At 36.0% G+C, this 25,760-nt stretch overlaps 1 protein-coding gene across 2 annotated transcripts in view; it reads left to right on the forward strand.

Annotated features, from left to right (window-relative positions):
* Positions 1 to 25,559, forward strand: part of LOC149556479 (histidine-containing phosphotransfer protein 1-like) — a 48,402-nt gene extending 22,843 nt beyond the window's left edge. For both annotated transcript variants that reach the window (XM_089830797.1, XM_089830799.1), the window contains exons 4-6: positions 5,075 to 5,146; positions 24,517 to 24,589; positions 25,050 to 25,559. In XM_089830797.1, the coding sequence (XP_089686923.1) occupies positions 5,075 to 5,146; positions 24,517 to 24,589; positions 25,050 to 25,097 (193 nt within the window). In that variant the 3' untranslated portion in view covers positions 25,098 to 25,559. The remainder of the gene's footprint in view (positions 1 to 5,074; positions 5,147 to 24,516; positions 24,590 to 25,049) is intronic.
* The last annotated feature ends 201 nt before the right edge of the window (positions 25,560 to 25,760 follow it).

Consider the following 25,760-nt stretch of genomic DNA (forward strand, 5'->3'; position numbering starts at 1 on the left):
AGGATACTTTCTTCTGCTTAGCCATAACACACTCTTTGCAAATGATATTAGTAGGCCTCATAATTTTAGACAAATCTCTGACTGCAAAAGTACTACTAGCCTTAAACAATGTTGTCAAAGTTTATATGACAAAACCTTCTGTGCCACAATCGTCATCTACCTTTGCAACTAAACAACTCATCTTAATAGGATTCGATTGAAACACATTACCTCTGGATCTTGTTCCGGTTCCAATCAGCTTACCATCTTTGTCTTTGATAATGCATGTCTTTTCTATAAATTGCAATTGATAGCCTTTATCCACCAACTGTCCAACACTCAATAAGTTATGTTTTAAACCATCAACAAAATAAACATCATCAATTTTAGTCTTTCCATCAAGAGTAATAGATCCTATTCCTGTGATATGACAAGCTGCATTGTTACCAACTCTAACAATTCCTCCATCATGATTTATGAACTTAACAAACTTGTTCATGTCACTAGTCATGTGATGTGAACATCCACTATCTATGATCCAATCACATTTCTTCTCAACTTGCGAAACTAGAGCTTTTTCCTCTCTAGTTTCCCTTTCAAAATTCTCTTCTTTTATACCACAAATCCTAGCTCATCATCACTTTCACTCTGAACTCTTTCATTTGATTCATCATCTTCATTTGCATATGAACAATCTCTAGGTCTTCTAGTTTTGAAATTCCTTCTATACTTTTTCTCTCTTTTAGGACACTTAGAAGCATAATGATAAAATTCATTGCAAGTCCAATATTAAATTTTTTTCTTACCATTTGGTTTTCTTCTCACAAGTAGGGCTATTCCTTCTTCAATCTTCCTATCTTTCTTAGATTTGGATCTGTTGCTACTAGCATAGTCTCCATTTGTGCTTGCACTTCTAGATAAAGAAGGATGGATACTCAATGCACTAAATGTTGTTTCGATTCTGGTCAATTCTCTGGATTGCTTCAAACTTGATTCTGTTGCTTCCAATCTTCCAAGAAAAGTTTCCCTGGTGAACTTCTTAGTGTAGGGTATTAGAAGTTCAATCATCTGTGCTACTTGTTTGAATGGCGGTGTTAAAGTTTTCAGAATTTTCCACACGCTCTCATCTTCCTCTTTAGATCCTTCACAAGACTTAATTCCTGCAACAATTTATGATATTCTACCAACATAGTTTCTCATAGATTCATCTTTCATCATTTTAGCATCTTGAAACAAACATATCCAATTTTGTAGTCTTACTCTTTTAGCATGTTGATCACCTTCAAAAGTAGTTTCTAGAGCCTTCCAAATTTTATGATACGTTTCTAAGAATCTTACATGATTGTATTCATTTTTAGGAAGAGTTGACAGTAATGCTTTTCTGCCAAGCATATTACACATGAACAAATCTCTTTCAGCTTCACTGCATTCTTCAAGTTTGCTTTCTTTCACAATCTTTTTGTTATTCTTTGTCAAAAGCCAATATCCTGGACCCATACATAGCAAATGAGTCTCCATCTTTTCCTTCCAGCTGTCATAGTTAACTTTTATCAAATTTAGGACTATCCTTTCTGACGTGGCCCGCCATTGATCTCCCAAAGCTTTTAAGCTTTCTCTTCAAGGACTTGATGCTCTGATACCAATTGTGAGAAAGTAAATTCCACTAGGGTGAATCAGTTATCCAACTATTATAACAATTATCAACCTTATTAATCCTTAACCATGTGAGCAATATAGTCAACAACCATAAGTAAATACTCATACACAATAACACTAGTTATGTTAACTAGGGAAACCCTTGATCATAGAGAGAAACCTGGTGGGGATGGTACCCATGAAATGATGTACTAATATAAATGTTCCTTGTTAGAGGATGGACTCTGTTAGGAGCCAATGAAATATATTCATTACATATAAGTCCTTATTAGGAGACTTGGAATCCCTGTTAGGAGATTCCAACCCTATTAGGAGTTGTGCCAACCCTGTTAAGAGTTGTAGAAGGCAGATGGACCCACTATCCAAACAACTTCAGGGGCAAGACCATCGAATTCACTGTCCAACTAATCTCCGTACTATTCCTTATAGAATAATAGAAATGTAAAGCTCCTTCTCTGTCCTCTGACCGGACCAATCCTCTTATGATCTTGTCTACCAAATCATCAACCTCGCATTCAATAATCCCTTGGATTGCTTACATGCATTTATCAAATACTCTGTTTTTTCTCGCTTGATCTCAATCTCAAAATCATCGTTACAATCAAGGAAAATACCTTCCTTTATATCATATCCTAAAACAATTCCTTGAGTCAACCCTAAGGCTTTCCCAATTAATTATAATAGGACCTCATTAAGATATTACATCTTTTCACAATTACAAGTTATTGTCAGCTCACAGTCTTTACAACTTTTCACAAATGCGACATCTATCCTTGCACACTCTTTGACGTCACCATCAGGCTGTCTACTATCATTGTCCAACTTTGCATATCAAGATTCTATCTCTGTTAGGAGATATAAACTAAACGTTAGAAACAGTTTCTCAGGTACTTTGTCTGAATATTGTCCTCTGTAAATCATGAATAACTCTTTTATATCTTCAGCTCTCTGCATGCGCTCTTGTCCACGTCATCAGGACACACTGTAGAACATATCCTCAACGGTGTTTGAGCTGATCATCAACGTACAGTCCGTATGACCTCATTCTTTGTCTATTACTCTACCAGTCTTTACAGAAACCATACTATGTTGACATCAATGACAAACACAGTCATGAATGCAACATGTCAATCATGCTAACAACCTCCAAGTGCTCTAGCAATGCTTAGGATACTCCCCCAAAGGAATACCATCAACATTCATGCTAACAGAGGGTCCCCGAGGTCTCAAAGAAAGTGTAGAAAAAATAAGGAAATGTTAAAACTGTTGGGAGATATGGCCAAAAAGGTGATAAAATAAAAACTTAAGGGCCATGCCGGAAAAAGAGAGATGACTCAAAGTTTGAGAAAGATTGGAAGAAGAGAGATACCAAAACCACATAGAGGAGGGCTAAATAGTAAAATGGCTCAAATGAAGTGCTTCCATATTAAGACAGTACAAAACTATACATGGAGGAATTAATTCATGCATTTTGATGCATTCATTTGGCGAAGGAATGTGATTGGAAGTGTATAGAAGTTCGCAGCAGTCAAACTCTAGTTCGTGTGAAATTTTAGGAAAACTTTTTACTTCGAAAATGCTTCTTTTTTAAGTTGTAGTTATAGGAAATTGAAGTCAGCATGTAGTAGCATCAGTTAGGAGTAGCTTTTAGTGTCAATGTAGAGATAATTTATTTCTGCCAAAATAGACACCCTGAAACCCTAGCTATGGGATTCACAATTTTGAGTTTTGAAGTCTATATAAACTCATCATGATATTGTAATAAGGGTGAAGATTTTGCAATGGAATCCTTTTATATTGGGTGTTGAAATCGTGGTGCCGATTTTCTACATCTTTGCAAATTTTATTTTCAATTTCTTGAGCCAAATGTATTTAGCTGTAATTCTTCTATTTATTGTGGTGAATTGATGCTGATGATCCAATTATTTGTGCTTGAGGAAGAATTTCTCTTACATGTGCGCATGTCTGGTATGGCTTTATGATTTTTTATGAGTTTTGAGAAATCATTATTCTTGAAATTTCCTTGAAGATTGCATCTGCATAACATGGATTGTGAGTTATCTAATTTATGTTACGTGGGTTTCTTGATCAAATCAATTATGGTTGATGTCCATTAGATTTCATTTTAGTAAATTTGCTTTGAAGTTATCATTACCTTTGTCTTTTGCAATTTGTTTTGAGAAGTTCATGGTTACAATTTAGTTGCCATCATAGAAGTTGAAATAGTTAGAATTTGACTTGCATGCAGATTTCAGTTCTCATAAACCTAAAATATAAAAATAAAAATTTTATTTTGTAGGTTTTCTTTTAATGTCATTAGCAATTGGAAATGTATATAAGAGTTTTAAAGTGTTTTCAAGCTGTATTCCATCAGTGTCACACTATGCTGCCATTGAATAGTATTTACCTCTTACAAACAGATTCGTTTAGTGCTTGGTTTGTTTTTCTAAATTGACTCTCCTTGATTTGTTGTTAATTTATTTGCTCACACTTGCTTTTCTTGTGTTTATATGTTCTTTGGTAGGAATATTTTAAAATTAATGGATATAATAGAATTATGGACCATCTTTCACTATATTCATTGATTTTTTAAAAATATATTATTGCAGATCTATTTATGGGACCCAATCTAGACAAGAAACAAATATTGGGCTTACATTCATTATTACTGTACCTTTGGCTTGGATGTCGCTCCTTTTATCTTCTCTTGTAGGGCATTCTCCTCCTTATCACTTCACTTGTGTTGCTTGTCATTCTTCAGCTCTTCTTATTGCTTCTTTCACCCCACATATAAGGCATCCTCCATATTGCTCCTTTGGCTTGCCCTTCTCTTCTTGCATTCCTCTGACTTGAATATTGCCTCTCCTTTCTCCCCCTAGACAACTAACAAATATTGGACTTACATTTACTACTACTGTACCTTTGTCTTTGATGTAATCCTCTTATCTTCTTTTTCTAAGTATTCTCCTCCTTATCACTCCACTCGTCAATCTTGAGCACCCCATCGACTTGAATGGCTTATCTTTCTGCATTGCTTGTGGGCCTACATCATACTCTAACATTTGAAGTGGAACTAACACTATAGCACTCTGTTCTAGTGCTAAGATTTCCTTGGGGAGATTTGATTCCTGGTCTCAAACAAGAGAACCAAGTGGTCATACTACTTGACTGCAAACCTATTGATACTAACTTGATTGGTGCTACTTGTAATGGACGTTTGAGACCTGCTTTCAAAAGGTTAAACCATATTAAGGCATTTTTACCATCTTGATCTTTATAATAGTGTGCTTCTGGGATCACTTATAGATATTTTTACCTTAAATATTGTTCTGTTAATACTCCCTGTAAGTGACACTTTATTCCCAAATAGCTGGTAGATTTTGATAATTTGGACTGTAAAAGTTTTGATCATTTTTCAGATTTCTATCATGTTGTGCAGCATAGGAGCTTATCGTGTCAAGGTAGCTTGCATGGAATTCCATTCATTTTGTGAAGGGCATAATCGAGAAGGGTAAGCAATTCATGTTGTTGATGCACAGATGTTTTTTTTATATCTTTGATATTTTTATTAAGGAAATACACTGCACAGAATCAACATAAAAAATTAACTCATCTGCTCTAAAGCACTGCATTATTATAATATATTTATATTCTTACTTTGGAGCTTTGTATAATATTTGTTGAACATTGTTTTTTAGAGTAAATAGTAGACTGTATTAAGTTATTAACATTCAACATATTTCTCAGTGGTTTGTAACACTGTAATATCCCTTTCATATTATTTTTACCTTCACTTTTTTTCCTTTATTTGGTTTATGATTCAAGTATTTGTTCCTGTGTTCAAAATCGCTCTACTCCAATTATTCTCATGCTGCCCTTATTTGATTGGGGTTCTCATTGAAGATGCTGGCATTGTCTTTTTTGACTTATTTCAGAGAGATTTTTTGGGGGGAATTATATTCTTGAAATTGGAAAGAAGCTGGATGTTAAGTTATCTCAGATGTGGGAATGGAAGATGTTAATGATTGTCATGTTCCCCACTTGAAACCCCAATCGTGATATCCCCACCCTTTTCACTTCAAGACAAACAGGTATCTCAATTTTGTGAAGATTCTAGAAGAGACAAATTTACCAAAGTATGTCAAAGGCCATTGCTATAGATGATTTAGGGATGGACGCCAGAAAGATAAATGAATGTTACATGCGTTCTTTATATAGAAATCAGACAAACCTCGAAGGAAGTTAAATGCATTGATGACCATTACAGATTACGGAGGTAATGTTTATAAGTGTTTTACATGCTCTGACAAATACACATCTGATATCCAAGAGTTTGCATGGAAGAAGAAAGAACATATGGGGCTTTGTATTTTCATACGGTAATGTTTATAAGTGTTTTACATGCTCTGAAAAATACACATCTGATATCCAAGAGTTTGCATGGAAGAAGAAAGAACATATGGGGCTTTGTATTTTCATACCAAGGGACATCACTACAACGGGGATGATACGTTATTTTCATTCTATTTATTATCCTCATTGCTTATGTGCGCATAAGTCATGGAAGGCGCGTCCTGTTACATGAGGACTTAACAGTGATGCAAATATAAATGGTTACACAAGTATACATTGAGATTAAGGTTTAACATCGCTCGGCCTTGATAACAACATTTGTGCTTATCATGGAGGTAAAAGTGAACAAAGTCGATAAACACTTAAGGTCAATGGGAATGATTGACCAAAGTCAATAAACACCTCACCCTTGTCGGCTAAAGACGTGAGTATCAATCTGTCAATTTGAAGATGGATATTGTTAATAACAAGGCACGAGGTCAACCAAATATTACGACTTAAAGACAAATCATTTGTGAAATGGATGTGTTGACTATGTACATTTGATTTTGATTAAGGTATAAATGAGTGAAAGATTTTAATAATGTCCACAATGCTAGAGCATCCTACGAGATCCACTTATTAGAAAAAATCCCAAGACAGGGTGCCAAGATTCTTAGTCAAGTTGTAAGCTTATTTAAATCCTATGTTCCCCAAGGACGCGTACCCGACCTAAAACCCGGCGTTTCGGGGACGGGGGGGATGGGTATGGGATGTCCCCCAGCCGTCCCCAAAAAGTGAAAAAATGCAGAGGACGTCTCGGAAACTTGGGGACGCCTGAGGGGAAAAAGGGGGATGGCCAGCAATACCTGGTACGGGTACGGAAAGGGGACATTTGGGCATCCCCTTTTCGTACCGGGTACTTTTGGCCGTCCCCCTTTTTTGTTTGCATAAAATTAAAAAAGTTTAACATAAATTTTTTTTTAAAGCCTCCAACTTGGTCGGCCAAGTTGTCCCCACCCCTCCGAATGCCCTAAAAGGCAATAGAGGCAGAATAGGAGCAGCAGGCTGCTTCATTTTTCTATGTTTTCTTTTTTATGTTGAAGATGAACATGATTATGATACATTGATACTTATGACTTTATGGCAGCCCTCTACCCTTTGGGCCTATAGCTTTGGGCATATTTTGATTTTGATTTTCAGATTTATCATGTTTATCATTATGACATTATGATATTGACAATTGTTAATGTTCATTGTTCAGTGTTCACTGATATTGATATGCATTTTGACAATTGGGTACTAAAATCGGATATTATTTCCTAGATGGCATTCAAATGTTGTATTTTATGGTTCTATAATGTTTAAATGACATGCTCATACGAATGAGATGTATATTTGCAAATTTCAATATATATTTAAAAATTTCCCTATATATATATAGCCGTCCCCGTTTGCTGTCCCCCCGGTCCCCAAGATCACCAAAAAAATTTGCCGTCCCGGAAACCCGTACCGCCGTCCCCCACTGTCCCCGTACCGAAAACTTGGGGGAACATAGTTTAAATCTATTCTTCAATAGTGGATTTTGGTCACGAAGTTTGCTGTCCGCTCTAACTGTTTTTCTTCAAATAAAGAACTTATGCTGCCTGCCTCTAAAATATCCACATAAATGGATGTCATTGTATGCCTGGGCATTTTATGATAAAATGACATTCTGTCTCTACAACATCCATGTAGCAATTGTTAAAGTATTTAAAAGGGATGCTGCGCACATTTGTCTCAAATTTATCGCTGTTTGTGTCAATCCAACTCAATTGTAGTCTCTTCACTCAATTTGCGAGATCATCTTGTCATGGTTTATACATCTCAATTTTCAACTAATGGTTTTGTAGGGTGATGATAACAATAAGATTGATGAGTGGTCAATGTTTGTCTCATTACAATCTATAGCTCTAATAAAATAAGATAAGAGCCCGGTGTGCTAGTGACAATAAGATTGACGAGTGATTGATGCTTGATATCAGTTCATTCATCCATGATGATAGAGCATCCTTCACTCAACAATGTTTATCTCATATCTTCCATCAAAATGCTCATTTTTTAATTCTCTTAATCCAAAAATGGTGGTGTGTAGTTTTATCCCTCTTGGGGTTACAAATGACAGACAAGAAACATAGATATCTTTGCGCATTTGCTTATAATATGAAGAACATGACACATGGAATGGTATATCATGAACAAAAAGAAAGCTACCAATAGATATTTGTACTATAGTTTATGCAACTAAAGCTACGAAACATTACCAACCAATTGTATACCATTACTCAAACACATTTATTTTATATGCAGTACTTGGTATACAACTTGGCATGTGTGAGAATATTTCGAGGTATGGTAATATGGAATCATTAACATTACTTAGAGTTACCTAGCTTAGTTGCAGTATGCATTGACAGGAAGCATGAAGGAATTTAGAAGCATGTGGAAACTTGGATTGTGCTGGAGAAGCAGATCAGAGGCAGTTGACTTTAGGCTGTATGCTGTATCTTCTCTTCATGCATCTGAGAAGTGGAAGGCAATTGCCATATCCAATAGTGAAGTAGAATATAGAGTAGTGAATTTAGCCCAAAAGATTGAATTAGTAGGGAATTACTGATTGAGCCTAGTTTAATGCAGTACCTGCTAATTGTTTTGCATGGTGAAAGTAAAGTACCATTATAGTTGATAAGTAGGAGGTAATTTCCACACCAAGTCAAATTGTGATATTGCTATCAGGATTTAACTGTGTGATTTTGAGTCAAACTCATTGACCCATATTTCATGAGTAGTGATTCAACATGAATCCATCTTTCATGAGAATAAATGGAACACTTAGCACTCATTGGATCTAGGTGATGCTCACAGGGGTGAAGCACCGGGACTTCTCGGGAGGTCACCCATCCTAGTACTACTCCAACCTGAGCGCACTTAACTACGAAGTTTCCTCCATGGTTAAACCCAAAGCTCGCAACCCCATTTGCAAAACCTTCACCAATTGTTGTGCCTTATGAACCGTTCATTAGAAAGCCCCTTAAGCTCATCAATTGATAAGCTCATCAATTGATAAGTATGAGAATAAATGGAACACTTGGTGAAGGTTTTGCAAATGGGGTTGCAAGCTTTGGGTTTAACCATGGAGGAAACTCCGTAGTTAAGTGCGCTCAGGCTGGAGTAGTACTGGGATGGGTGACCTCCCGGGAAGTCCCAGTGCTTCACCCCTGTGAGCATCACCTAGATCCAATGAGTGCAAAGTGTTCCATTTATTCTCATGAGAGATGGATTCATGTTGAATCACTACTCATGAAATATGGGTCAATGAGTTTGACTCAAAATCACACAGTTAAATCCTGATAGCAATATTGGTGGAGGTTTTGCAAATGGGGTTGCAAGCTTTGGGTTTAACCATGGAGGAAACTTTGTAGTTAAGTGCGCTCAGGCTGGAGTAGTACTGGGATGGGTGACCTCCCGAGAAGTCCTGGTGCTTCACCCATGTGAGCATCACCTAGATCCAATGAGTGCTAAGCGTTCCATTTATTCTCACGAGAGATGGATTCATGTTGAATCACTACTCATGAAATATGGGTCAATGAGTTTGACTCAAAATCACAGTTAAATCCTGATAGCAATATCACAATTTGACTTGCTGTGGAAATTACCTCCTACTTATCAATTGATGAGCTTAAGGGGCTTTCTAATGAATGGTTCATAAGGCACAACACTTAGTGAAGGTTTTGCAAATGGGGTTGCAAGCTTTGGGTTTAACCATGGAGGAAACTTTGTAGTTAAGCGCGCTCAGGCTGGAGTAGTACTGCGATGGGTGACCTCTCGGGAAGTCCCAGTGCTTCACCCTTGTGAGCATCACCTAGATCCAATGAGTGCTAAGTGTTCCATTTATTCTCATGAGAGATGGATTCATGTTGAATCACTACTCATGAAATATGGGTCAATGAGTTTTACTCAAAATCACACAGTTAAATCCCGATAGCAATATCACAATTTGACTTGCTATGGAAATTACCTCCTACTTATCAATTGATGAGCTTAAGGGGCTTTCTAATGAATGGTTCATAAGGCACAACACTTGGTGAAGGTTTTGCAAATGGGGTTGCAAGCTTTGGGTTTAACCATGGAGGAAACTCTGTAGTTAAGCACGCTCAGGCTGGAGTAGTACTGGGATGGGTGACCTCCCGGGAAGTCTTGGTGCTTCACCCCTGTGAGCATCACCTGGATCCAATGAGTGCTAAGTGTTCCATTTATTCTCATGAGAGATGAATTCATGTTAAATCACTACTCATGAAATATGGGTCAATGAGTTTGACTCAAAATCACATAGTTAAATCTTGATAGCAATATCACAATTTGACTTGTTGTGGAAATTACCTCCTACTTATCAATTGATGAGCTTAAGGGGCTTTCTAATGAATGGTTCATAAGGCACAACACTTGGTGAAGGTTTTGCAAATGGGGTTGCAAGCTTTGGGTTTAACCATGGAGGAAACTCCGTAGATAAGCGTGCTCAGGCTAGAATAGTATTGGGATGGGTGACCTCTCGGGAAGTTCTGGTGCTTCACCCCTGTGAGCATCACCTAGATCCAATGAGTGCTAAGTGTTCCATTTATTCTCATGAGAGATGGATTCATGTTGAATCACTACTCATGAAATATGGGTCAATGAGTTTGACTCAAAATCACACAGTTTAATCCTGATAGCAATATCACAATTTGACTTGCTGTGGAAATTACCTCCTTATCAATTGATGAGCTTAAGGGGCTTTCTAATGAATGGTCTAATGTCCCCGTTTTGGTTGACATTGTTTTGCGTGCTGAATCAGTCTATCACGGACTCTCGTAGACTAGTGGTTGTGATGAGAGGGTCATTCTGGTGTTTATTTGAGGATTGGATGGCTTATTATGCTCTTGGAGATATTATTTTATCATTACTTTTTTATACGCGGCCTACATGTTATAATTTTAAGTTGAGTTGCACTTTTTATTTTTATTTTATAAAGTTATTCAATTATAAAAGTGCATTATAATGAGTTTTTATAATGGATGCTTCTAGAAGTTCTTAGTAACTTCTTAGAAAAGTGAATAAATAGAGGGCTTGGCCTCTCATTTGCATGGACGGGATTTGATAATTCAACTACATTCTCTTTGAGCATTTGTGGCACCATCCAGGTCTGTAAATATTCAGCATAATCCTTGAGAACAATACCTCTCAAGAGATTGCATAACTGAGGAAGTGAAATACCTTCTGAAGGGTTGCCTTTGGAAGTGGTATTCAACCATTTCAAGTTGAGCTTAATTTGTATACTTAGACTACCTGAGGGTTTGATTTCTTCGAAAAAAAGCAGAACCGAAAAAAAAGCAGGCCGAAAAAGCAAAGTGAAAAAGCAAATCCGAAAAAAAAAGCAAGTAGAAAAGCACAGAATCGAAAAAGCAGGTCCGAAAAAGCAGCTCGAAAAAGCAGATCCGAAAAAGCATTTCAAGTTGAGCTTCATTGAGTTTTCAAACTAGGGTTGAAAGTGAACATCTCTAGAGTCATTTTGGTGAAAAGATTGCATCATATTTGTTAGAAGGGTTTTGTAAAGTTTGGGACAATATTTATGCACAAATCTAATGCAGAACTGGTCATTTTCAAAGATCAGATTGGGAGCATAGTTGGAGTCATAAATTCATCATACCTGGTTTGAAATTCAAGTTGCCAATTTCTTTGCATTCCTAAGACCTGGGCGATTCAGACTATGCTTGATTTAGCACCATTTGGAGAAGGAAACAATTTATACTAAAATCAAACAGGGCCGTACAGGTACGACTATACTTGCAGACCGTACAGTTGCTGGATTTGGGACAGATTAAGGTTGCAGCCTGATCACTGTATCTTCAGCATATAGACAACATTGTTGCATCATTCCCAGGTTCTTTTTTTAATTACAATTATCTGAATATATGTTGTTTATGAAAGTTTAATGGATAAAGTCACTGCTGTATATGTGAGATGCATTTCTAAATGTCAATTGTTGTTCATGTGACAAGAAAGACTATGAATTTTGTCTCTGTTTGTACCCAGCTGCATAGGACATTGGTATATCTTGAATAGTGACACAAAAAGCATGTTTAATCCTTTGTAATCAGTCATGACAGTGCACTGTTAATTTAGTAGAAGACCATAAATTACTGGTAATCTGAAGTTGTAATTGATTGTAAGAGCAGCTACATCTTAATTGAATGTGTATATATATATATATATATATATATATATATATATTGGCACTGTTTGGGTACCATGGAGTAGGGTGGAATTATAATTTAACAAATATTTCTTTCAGCATTTTATATCTCAGCAGGGTAGTTGATTGCTTGCCAAGTGTTTGATGAAATTGCTTAGCACATATTCAGTATGTTACATTGCACAGTTCAGACTACATGCCAAGTGTTTGATGTAATTGCATAGTTCAGTGTTAGTAGTTTTTGGTGACCTTTGAGTAAGGGTCATTACAAATGGTTCATAAGGCACAACACTTGGTGAAGGTTTTGCAAATGGGGTTGCAAACTTTGGGTTTAACCATGGAGGAAACTCCGTAGTTAAGCGCACTTAGGCTGGAGTAGTACTGGGATGGGTGACCTCCCGGGAAGTCCCGGTGCTTCACCCCTGTGAGCATCACCTAGATCCAATGAGTGCTAAGTGTTCCATTTATTCTCATGAGAGATGGATTCATGTTGAATCACTACTCATGAAATATGGGTCAATGAGCTTGACTCAAAATCACACAGTTAAATCCTGATAGCAATATCACCATTATAGTTGCTCACAAAATGTAGTGGAGAGGCAAAATACCAGGCAGATTAAGGTTCATATGTATTTTATTCAGCATTATATTGATGGTGTGATAGGTTTGAGATTTGTGTTGACTAAATCATAGGACAGGCATCTCCACATCATGAAGCTGCAAGTTAAGTTGAAGTTCATTAGTTGTAGAATGTGCTTGGGTGTTTTGAATCTTCCATTTAGGGTGCTGGTAAGTCATTTTATATTTTAGAGAGAATACCAACTAATGTGAATGCTATCTGCTTCCAACTTCTCTAGAAAGCGATTTAGAGGGGATGTTTATTGACAGTGTAATCTATATTATTAAGGTCATTATAGATCTTAATGTCTAAAGTACACTGGTACATTAGCATGTGGGCTGTATAGTGGACAGCATACTCCCCGTGTTGTTGTATATCTATTATATGTTCAAGTCTGTCCATTGTTCATATGTAATTGTAACGCTCCAATTATCAAGTCTATTGTTATCTTCGAGTCCTTAAGCGACTCCCCAGAATATCTTGTATTGATGTTCTCAGTTGGCATTATGTAAATTTCATTTTTGTTAATAATGAAATATAGATCTTAAACATTGAAAAGTAATAGTTAAAATTCATTGTTTACGACGATAAATTTTAACAACAATAGTGTAATAATAGAGAGTTTGAGAAGATGGTTTGACTTTCAAACACCCCACGTTGATGTTATTCTATGATTTGAAAATGAAGTTAGATGTGATAGCAATACGAGTGAATAGGCATGGATTGATTTCTTGTATAAGTCGATTTTAGGAGAAGGAAACAATGGAAAAAATTGCTTTGCATAAGGTTGTACGAGTAAATTTCATGAGAGGGAACTGCAAATACTGTGCATGTGTAGATGCCATAGGTTTAACAACATCAAAATTAGCTTCTTAGATGCCTAGCAACAATCTCAATTGATTAAGGATTTTGGCAAATGGGATTGCTTACTAACATGCATTTTTTATGCCATCCACATCTTTTGAGGGAGATTTTTGTTTTTTTATTATAAAAAGAAAAATGACATAGAAATCATTAGATATCAGTATTTATATACAACATTTACCTAAGTTGCTGGTCTTGGTTCTGATATAGATTCAGATTCAGATTCAGGTTCAGGTTCAGGTTCAGATTTGCGGATTGAGCAAAAAAAAAAATTGGGCGGGTTTTGGTACTGTGGTATGTATATGGATATTTTCAAATACACACACATATTGATATTGTGATATTGCTATCGGGATTTAATCGTGTAGTTTTTGAGTCAAACTCATTGACCCATATATCATGAGTAGTGATTCACACACGAATTCATCTCTCATGAGAATAAATGGAACACTTAGCACTCATTGGATCTAGGTGATGCTCACAAAGGTGAAGCATCGGGACTTCCCGAGAGGTCACCCATCCCAGTACTACTCCAGCTCGAGTGCGCTTAACTATGGAGTTCCCTCCATGGTTAAACCCACTTTGCTTGCAATCCCATTTGCAAACCCTTCACCAAGTGTTGTGCCTTATGAACCATTCATTAGAAAGCCCCTTAAGCTCATCAATTGATAAGTAGGAGATATTTTTTTATAGCAAGTCAAATTGCGATATTGCTATCGAATTTAACTGTGTAGTTTTTGAGTCAAACTCATCGACCCATATATCACTAGTAGTGATTCACACATGAATCCATCTTTCATGAGAATAAATGGAACACTTAGCACTCATTGGGTCTAGGTGATGCTTACAGAGGTGAAGCATTGGGACTTATCGGGAGGTCACTCATCCCAGTACTACTCCAGCTCGAGCACGCTTAACTGCGGAGTTTCCTCCATGGTTAAAACACTTTGCTTGCAACCCCATTTGCAAAACCTTCACCAAGTGTTGTGCCTTATGAACCATTCATTAGAAAGCCCCTAAAGCTCATCAATTGATAAGTAGGAGATATTTTCCATGGCAAGTCAAATTGTGATATTGCTATCAAGATTTAACTGTGTAGTTTTTGAGTCAAACTCATTGACCCATAAATCATGAGTAGTGATTCACACATGAGTCCATCTCTCACGAGAATAAATGAGTGCTAAGTGTTCCAACTCTGTGAGCATCACCTACATCCAATGAGTGCTAAGTGTTCCATTTATTCTCATGAGAGATGGATTCATGTGTGAATCACTACTCATGATATATGGGTCAATGAGTTTGAGTCAAAAACTACACAGTTAAATCCTGATAGCAATATTACAATTTGACTTGCTGTGGAAAATATTTCCTACTTGTCAACATATTGATATATCAAATTGTAGATTTATATATATATCATAGATTCATACATGTAACATGTTCAATGTTCATCCATCATTGGTTGAAAACTTAAAACATATAATAACAATGAGGTTTTTAGATTTTAAAAAAGTTAAAAAATGGCATGTGGGGCCTGTTTTTGATTGCCCACAGCCTCGGTGCTTGTGGATTCTACCTGGGTCCCTCACGGGAATGTTAGTCCTTGCTGGAATCCAAGCAGAATCTGTGAAGCATCAGAACCAGAAAGTTACCAGAATCAGATTTCAGGACCACTTCGAGGAATCCGGCAACTTAACATTTTACCAAGATAACGTTGAATATTGTGGTAGTGTTTAAACAGCCAGTCATATATGTTGTGGCATATGTATGTTTTGCAAACAAACAAGGAAGTTGTGTCTTGTGTGTGGCATGCCTTCTGAAATTAGCTAGTGAATTATGCATGGACACCTACCTGCCTCTAGGAAAATGTTGTTGCTTTATTAACACATCATCCTACGAGTTTACAGCTTATGGGATCAGGATAGGATTTTTGGCAATTTTGCAGCATGGCTTTATGAAATGCAGTCATTAATTTAGTAAAAAGTAGTCAACAATTGTTAAATGCAAAACAACTGTTGTAATCATGCTGTAAACCCAACAAGCATTAGCTACACAATAAACATATGTGGCACTTGTAATCTGTACTTCATCATTTGATGCATTTTATAGTTTTAATTTCTAGGGTTAGGATGGGATTTTCTATTGATAATATAGCATGGCTTAATGGCACGTGATTATTATCTACCACTTACTAATGTGTCATGCATGATGTTTGTTTTATATAAGTTAGCTTGTGCAATCAAGCTTGTAGGTGAAAAGTAGCGTGCTCATTTTCTCCGGGACTTGAGATTCCAACTATGAGTCCAAGGCAAGCTCAATGATTCCTAGGTCCATGGAGTCCACGACTTTTTTGTTCTGGTAGGACTGTATGTTTAAGAAGTTCAAGATAAAGAGGAGAAAAATGAGAAAGAATAAAAAAGAGAAGAGAGGACTGAAGTAAAAGACGAGAAAGTTTAAAAAGGAAAAGAGGAAAAAACAAATGCAGTAAAAATGGATACCAATAAGCAAAGGCAGAGCACTGAGCAAAGAAAAAGGCAAGAGCCAGTAATAGTGACAGTAAAGAAAACAGAAGAGATAGCAAGTTACTTCACTAGTGCATATTCCGATGATACTTTGAGGAACTTGCTTGCCTCACTAGTTGTGTTCTGGCCTATTACTACATCTAAATTGATTCTTGTTTTTGAGAAAATCACCCCTTTCCAGAAATTTCAAATAAATGAGTCCATTCAGGCTTTGGCCAAAGATGGCATGTTCGACGAATTCGAAGAAAAAGATAACCTGATTAAAGAGACCATTTATGCTCTTTAAAGCATTGTGCCAGAATGTAACAGACAAGTCCGGTAGCAACAAAGAGAAGTGCAGAGCACTTATTAATGCAGTGAAGGACTTGCATCCATGCATTATAAGGTTCGTCAAAAAGAGGAAGTTGTAAAGGATAAACTTTTGCAAGAACTAAAATGTAGATGTGCAAATGCCTTTTCCAATCTTCATTTTCTTATTTGGCAAAGATGAGACCTTGAGGAAGGTAGTTCTTTGTATGTGTACCGTTTTGAGTGGTTAGATGGCAGAACTAAAATCAAGAAAGAAATTGAATTTAATCCATCCAACAAGCATAACTCACCTTCAAGATCTCTGAAGATCTGATTGATATGAGAAGATCCCCAATCGAGAAATTGTTTAAGAAGTATTTTGAATTCCAACAACAAAGAGAAAATATCATTTTGCCCTTGGGAAATCTCTGAGAAATGTGCGCAAACAACATTACACTAATGAATCATGCCATCCTAAAGGCACAACAGGTTACTATGTATGACCTTGCCTCCATTGAAGATGGAGAAGCTTTACTTGCATCTATTCATGTCTATGTACATCTCTTGACCGATGCATTTAAAAAGTCATTCTCATACTTAAGGTCATTCTCCACAAACTTAAGAAGTCGTTCTCTGAAGGCACATCCAATGCATTTTGAAGTTTTTTGAGTTTTTGATAACTTGAATTTGTATATAATCTTTGGGATACACCCTTTTTTATTGATGTCAAAAGGGGGACTATACTAGACAGAAAGTTCTTGAAAAATAAAAAAAATCAAAATAGGGGTATTTATCATAGGAGCTTTAAGATTTTTGCAATTTTGGCTTTTCAAAAATTTTGTTGCCATCAATTACAAAGGGGGAGATTGTTGTTTTTGTCATTGATGTTATTGATTGGTCCAATAACAATGTTATCGATACAAGTTTTGACCTACACCTAGGTTATGGAAGCGGGAAGAGGATATGCAATTTTTTTTTGGGATGGGGGGGATGCGGATGTATCTATAAGTGTGTATTTTCTAGTGTAACCTGGGTGCACACCCGGGTCGAAAACCCGATGCACCCGGTGCGGGTGCATCGCGCACTCGAGTACCCCCGCCGGCCTAAAAAGTGCGACTGCACTGGTCGAGCACCGGGGTGGGATGCGAGACTCAGGTGCGAGGGTGCTCGCGGGGTGCGGCCGACTAATTGGCCCAAAAAGTTATAAAAAAGTACTTTTTGCATTTCTTTTTAAATTTGTTTTTTAAGCAAGCTAACCCATGAGATGATTAGGACTTCGGTATAGGGGATGATTAGAGAGCACTTCGGATGATTCCATTCTCATTGTTGACATTTTGTCATTTTGTTGATTGTACTCACTTTGATATGGCTATGATACATTATTTCATTTCACTGTTTCATGCTACTCGGCTCATTGTCATCATGAGCATCTTTATGATATATGATATTCATATTTGAACAATGAATTTTGAATCTTGCATCTTGAACTAAGTTAATTTGTTAAATGGTCCTTGGTAATGGTTATGAAGTTTCAAGTTTGAACTTATGGTTTGTGAATCGTATTTCAATTTTCTCTATTGAACTATATTTGGTATGTTATATAATATATTGAAGTATCATTTCATAATTAGCATTTTCAGTCATATATATATACTATGCAACCCCCTTCCACCCCTCCCCCCGTCTGCACCCCCGTTGTCCCCAAATTGAGGCCCCTTTGTTCCCTGCACCTGAAACTCCTCTCGACATCCCCCCGCACCACCACGCCCCTGCGCCCGTGTAACACTGGTATTTTCCAAATATATATGCAAAGAAATGAAAGAAATATACAAAATTAAAAACCATATCAATGATATGAATATCATATACATCTATGTTCACGATTCCGGTGCAAATAACTGCAATAACTGCTAATATACTCACGGTAACAGCTATATCCAGAAGAAGCCAGCGCTTTCTCATTAATACTGACAATGTATTTGAAGTCTTATATTTGTTAAATATCACCATGCTGTCGGATTAAAGCCAAAGGTCACACAAGCAAGTAAAAAATCAGTTATATCATCTGAATACTAAGATTTGTCAGTTGTTTAAGACGGCAATAATGATATGCAAGTTTGATGGTTTGATGTTTATCAGGATAATTGAATAGTCAAAAATATGTTAGTTTAAGTAACATACACATAACTCCAAACTGTCCCAATTGGCAATTAAAAGGATGTTTTCTGGCTACCAAACACTTACAGGTCCTGATAATGGGTAACTACAACAGTTAAAAGATGTTTGTTTAATTAACAAGACCATTTGCATACTAAATAATTACAAGAGAACTGAAGGCCTATATATATCTTGGGAGTCATACAATAAAAAAGGTAAGTTACAGAGTCATGTCTTCTGACTGGATAAACTGTGTGGCTTCACATCCGGCTAGCTTCCGGATGCATCTGTGCCGGAATCCATACCCGTCAGCCTCCGCTTCCACCTCCAGGCCTGTTAGACAATTAAAAGGATGTTTTCTGGCTACCAAACACTTACAGGTCCTGATAATGGGTAACTACAACAGTTAAAAGATGTTTGTTTAATTAACAAAACCATTTGCATACTAAATAATTACAAGAGAACTGAAGGCCTATATATATCTTGGGAGTCATACAATAAAAAAGGTAAGTTACAGAGTCATGTCTTCTGACTGGATAAACTGTGTGGCTTCACATCCGGCTAGCTTCCGGATGCATCTGTGCCGGAATCCATACCCGTCAGCCTCCGCTTCCACCTCCAGGCCTGTTAGCTATGGTATCCTAGGTCTATACTGTGGTGTACTGAAGTTTTGGCCCAGTCCTATTGGCTATTTGGTATAGTGTGAGATATCTTTTTGCTATTGCAGACATCTCCGACATTTTGTGTAACATGCTCACATGATTTCATCTCCAGTTTAAGATGATATGAAAGGATGCGGATGCAGTGCATGTAATATAGGAACCGACATCAACACAAGACAGTAGATGATAATGTTGATATGATATTGATATATGACGTACGATAGTGATCTGTTGATGTATATAGCAAAGTGATATATGTAATCTAGTGATTGTTTAGAACTCTATACTTCAGTGAGAACTGTATACCATGGATACACAGATGCAATTGTACCAATTCATTTTTGTATTTTATTCTCCAGCAATAAACCGCCTCTCAGCTACAATAACTGGTTATGTATTTTGGGTAGGGAGTTACCTACATATTATGTAATTGGTTAATATTTCGTGTTTGAGGAACTGGTTCGCTAGTACAGCAAAATTTTGAAATGGGGTTTGTTAGTACAAAAACATGTAAAAATCGTACACACACACATGCATGCATGCAGCCTAGAAGCATGAATAAAGATTAGAATGTCACATTGTATCATAAAAACACCAAAAACTTGCAATCATAGCATCATATCAACATCAAAGTATTAAAATAGTAATATTTGTTAAAATTGGAGCCCAGAAATCAATGATGATTAACAGCCATAAGAACCGAGCCAAAACTGAAACAATAAACACCAGAAATATCTTGGGAAAACCCTTCTAGAATGAAGGGAAAACCCCAGCCACAGAACAAAATATCATTTTATTGATCATAAAAATTCAAGAGTACAAAGCCTATTGCATGATGCGATATATATTTAACGTATGGAGAGACTCTTCACATTCCAACCAAAGGTCTCTCCAATTTCCCAAAACGTGACTCTTGATAACAATTACAATTACAACTCTTCGAATTCCCAAGCCTTAATGCATGTCAAATGACACATGTCATTACATTAATATTACAATTTAAACATAAGTGTCCTTTTCAGCTGAAGGTGACAATAATGGTAATAACGTCCATATTTTCAGAGATAAAGATCTCTATTGCAGCTACAATCTTCAACAATATTGAGTTCAAGCATTATTGTTTTGACTTTCAACACTTGGAACGTAGAAGTTTCAATCATCTAATGGATTATTTAAATCTTCTTCTTTGTAACCATCATCAAAGGCGTTAGCTGAAAAACAGTACCAATGCCAATGGGATCAGCTGCACCACTAACATTCATGCTTTCCAAGTACTTAAATACCTTTTTCTTTTTCACTATACAAAGAGCTTCTTTGTTTGTAATTAACATACTACTTGAAAAATGTTAAAATAGTGGCTTGCAACTCCCTTCACCTATTGAAGATATGTGAAGATATTGTTTAATATTTAAAATATAATTTGTCACTACGAGTGCTTGCAATCAATTAGATGGGGGTCATTATCGGCAATTGGATATAAAAGTTAGGGCTAGTTTAATTTGATTTTAAATATTATTACTACTTGAGCAAATTTTGTTTTGTAATATTAAAGATCTTATTCAAATTCTGTAATAATTTTTTCCTGCACTAAAATAGAATGTTTCTCAGTGGAAATGTTATTGGTTTGCATGGTCTGCCCTGCTTCGTCTTGGGTTCGGCCTGGACAACCAACCAGCTTGAGTTCGAACCCACGTGCGGACTAGACCCGAACCAAGAACCGGTTCAAATCCAACCCTAGTTTGGCAATAAAACGGCCAAGCCTGGTAACATAGCTTGAGAGTTAACACTCTCCGTTTTTCCCATCTTGGGTTTTAACGATAAAAATTCCGGTGTTATTTTATTTAGTTACCACTCTTTTCTTTTCAGCAAGTTTAGTTATGATGTGTGGACAATTATTTAATAGTTTTAGGTTTTTCAAGGGATTATTGATTCACCCCTCCCCTCTTAGTATTCCGAATGGTCCACAATTTTATATCACACTAAATCTTTTTTTTTTGAATCCTATCATAGGTTTAGCAAGTAGTAACTATTTCGTTGCATCTTAAAACATAGACCTACTACTTTTAGGATGATCAAAATTGAATAATCCTCCCTTTTCTTTAGACCCATTCCCACATGTAACTTATTTGGCTGGTAGTTGGTGCTTCGATGCAAGGTACATATGCCACTGAGATATGTCATACTCTGGAATACTCAATCCATAATCTGGATCTCCTTCCTTCCTCCATTAACTCGCTGTAGAGCAAAAGGAAAGCTTCTACTCTGTCATTGTATTTTTCACCAGAATGTGCATTATGGCTTACTACACACAAGGACTGCCCTCAGAAGCTGCATGGATACAAATTCTTATTTTCTGTCCTGTGGCAAGCAGTTCAGCTATTCTTAATTTCGTTGCATGTTTCTGGATCGTGGATCCATGCTTTATCTTAAAGAGACATGCATAAGGAGCCTTGGGAAACTATTTTTTGATACCATATCATGACCTGTCACTCTCACTCCTCCATCACCCATTCTGCCACCTGTTACTACACACTTCATCTACCTCGCAACAACACAACAGAGCTATTTGTTTAGTCATTTCAGAACTGTAAATCACTTTTGCACTTGCCTTCGAGCTGCCACCTCTCTGTGCCCTAATCCGATATTCTTAGCACAGCAATTGTGTTCAGTTCAGTAGTTGTTAATCTTCTTTCTAACAGATCAGCTGCACCTTTCACCCTTGTACTATAAGCCCAACCTTCATATTCCAAGATAACAGTTGATTGGTAGTGAACATCCCATTGGGACTGTTTATTGAGAGGCTCTAATTTGTATTTGTATCTATTTTTGTACCGTATTGCACAAGCTAGAAGGCAGTAGGGTATCTATATTTGTAGTTCAGATAATTGAATGTTAATGCAAGAATCAAAACTGAAAAATTAAGTTGTTGATTCTACATGTTTATTTGAGAATTGTAAAAAATATAGATTACTTGTTAGATTAGGCCAAAAATACCCTCTCTGTTATATTAAATTTCGTTTCCATTTGCAATGGCACTAGACATTGGATGTGTATACTGTAATTAGTTGTAAGTTTGAAATCTCCACATATCAAAACCCCAGATCTACACCCTATTTATATTTTCCAATTAACCCTAGTTGGATCAAATTTTTTGGGGCCCATCCTTCACACAATATTCTGTCCTCGCGTAATTCAAAATCTTCTTTGGCCCTTTATTTGCAGCATTTGAAAAAGTAATTATAATCTTTTTCCAGTGTGTCATGTAGTCTAACTTCAGCCGTATTGTTGGTTTAGAGGATATTTTCTGTGATTCTAGTGGGCTGACCAGCGTTGAGGTTTGGATTTTGGTTTCTTCATAGTGCTCTAACATATTTTCTGATACAAATAATTTGAAAAAGATTGCAGCTGTAATATCAGTAATTATTTGTAAAATCTCAATTTAATGCTAAGATACTTATTTGTATAAATTTGTAAGATTGACTACCAGTTTAGAATTGTTTAAATCTAGAAGGCTTGCTGCAATAATAAATGTTTCATATGTACTAGATTTCAAAATTGTTTTGTGCAGCTTGCCACCAACAAGCATCTTATTATTATTTTTTAATGTTAATCCTTCCACTGTATGCTCCCAACATTCTTACATTGGGGTCAGTGTGTTCAGAAGATGCTAAAGTTTCATGCTTGTTAATTTTGAAAGTTCAAAGTTGGTCAAAAATCAGTGCAGGACATTATAGTTTTGTCACTTCTGCTACATCAAATGGATTTTTTTATTATAAAAAATTCCAAGGAGTTGAATTCGTTTTATACTTCTGTTCGCCTAGTCAATCTCAATTCCAAGTAATGCTATTATGATATTTAAAATTTCAAAGTTATTTTCATTTTGATAATGATTTATAGGATAAGCCTTCATCTTAAAATTTGCTAATTTTTATGCTATCTGTGTAATAGTATGGCTTACAAATGTGGTATGTAATTTCTTGATTTCATTAATTTAAAATTGTTTTCTCACATATTGGATTAAGTTTACATCTATATCAAATAAATGTTTTGGGGTTGAATAATATCCACCAGATTAAGGTTTATATAGTAGAATTGTAGTGTATATATATATATATATTTGATTTCTGATCATGAACAAGTTTCATTTATGATGATCAAAATTTATGCTACTTTCATAATCTGCAAATTTTCTTCCCTTTTTCCGCCAACAATTAAGTAGACTTATCCTTCGAAAATGCTAGAAGAGGACCATATTTCTCCTCTCAAAGAGGAGAGGAAAATCAATGCTTTTCTACCTTCTGTCATGAGTAGAGCTAAACAAATCTCCAAGATTCCTGAAAATGGAACAAATTGAGGCCTCCTTGTTATCTATAAATATGATGAAAGCAAATTGAGAAAAACAAAAAATACTTTGCATGAAAAACTGAGCAGCAGCCTGTACTATATTTTCTGTTTGCATCAAAGACCATTTATTGTAGAGTCAATGAGATCCATCAAATGTTTATCGTTCTTATGCTTTCCAAAATTTTAGAGAAACAAAACTTATTAATAGAAAAAGGCAGGGTTCTTGTGAGACAAGATCAATACTCAAAGCTTCATCCGATAGAGCTAGCAGAAAAATGAGCATCATGGAAAACATAAGTAGGAATGGTGAATGGAATTGGAACCATACTTTTCTCAAGTTAAAACCTCAAATATAAGTTTGTTCAACTTCAAAGTCCAAACCAATAAACAAAAAATGAGAATCAGTCTGTGGCAGATGTGGTAATTTAATTTATAGAATAATCTTGGAATTAGATATTATATATTGAACTCATTGCAAACAGCAAGCAATAAAAGGGGGTAAAAATTAAATCTAGGTCAAAAAAAAACTATAGAGGAGCGCATCTATTTGTGAATTGCCAAACATTATAATTCTTCCAAAAATTATGGTAATCAAAGCTTTTTGGAGTAGGTTGATAAAAAATGTGCTTAGCAATAGAGGCTCGATTTGCTTTTGTAACTGCTTCTCACAGTTTCATTAAATCTATATTGAATTAATTTCTTAGTGTTTTGAATTTGATCATAGATTTTAAATGTGCAGGTTTAAATTATTATTTAAAGTCACACTTCTCAGTTATATACTTTAACATGATCTTGTCTGATGTAAATTGCTTTCTATACTTCCAGATGCCTACTAGCTTTGCAACATCTAAAGCAAGAGTTCTATCTTGTTAAAACCAAACTGGATGTCATGTTGCAGGTATAATGATTTACAAATTAATACCCTTTTGGCAGTTATGTTATTAAAAATGTACATAGATTTTAGAATCATACACACCTTTATAACAGTCAAAATATATAAATAGTTTTGAGTATTGAAATTGAAGTTTAGTTGGGAATGTCTTATAATTTTGCCAAGGCGAGAACAAGTTCTGCTTCTTTTAACCATTTTATGTTAGTTGGCAAATTAAGTTTGATATCCATATTTTGTGATGAAAGACCATAGTTACAAGGCTCAAACTCGTCTTGGACTAGCAAGCTGATCTTTTTGACTTGAAGTCAGATGCAGAGTTGTCGCCCAAGCTTGGCAAATTGGAAAAACCTTGTTCAACAAATAATTTTTGAAGGCACAATGAACTAATCAAATAGAAGCTACTTTGAACATATACACAAGTATAAATTATCAGATTTGTAATACTCAACATATATTTTTCTTGCAGATGGAGCAGAAATTACTTGCTGCGGGTGGTGTTATACCAATGGAGTAAACCTCAAAATTGACACTTTTAACTAACCTCACAATATGAGTTGATTTTTCATTTTGGTCAATGATATGCCAAGCAGAGACCAAACTCACTCTCTTAATCCATCTTGCGAGTGAGTTTTGGATAGGAGTCAATATCTTATATCTGAGCAGCTGCATTTCAGATTTAATTTTTGAAAGTCTATTATTTGGATTTAGATACTGTATTATCTGCGATACTAGCTTGAAAACGATAGAGGTAAGACCTTGTGTGGCCCAGATTTTGTTTGCCTCCACTCTAGACAATATGTTTGTGATGCTCATGCAATCACTAGAACTGGATTGCACTAGTGTGGTCATTCTTACAATATTTAATGACTGCTTTTGTTTTGTAATTAAAGTGGATTGCACCAGTACTTTTGCATCATGTATTAAATCTTTTTGTATAACACATTTTGAGTCCAAGGTCGAGCTGTTTAATCTTCAATACTTTTGGAAGGACTTTTTATTGACATAGTTGCTTGGTTTTAGGCTTCTAAAGGTTGCACTGCCAAGGAACACTTTTGTGGTGTTCCATTCTATGGTATAATTATATAATGTGGAAGGCCTATATTTTATGGTTACAGCTGAAATTATACATCGACTGTTTTCTCAAACACATTTATTTATTATTTATTGATGAATCTCC

Source organism: Cupressus sempervirens, chromosome 5 (genome assembly GCF_028749045.1).
Source record: "Cupressus sempervirens isolate cs-2001-9-10 chromosome 5, ASM2874904v1, whole genome shotgun sequence".
In the NCBI taxonomy this organism is placed as follows: domain Eukaryota; kingdom Viridiplantae; phylum Streptophyta; class Pinopsida; order Cupressales; family Cupressaceae; genus Cupressus; species Cupressus sempervirens.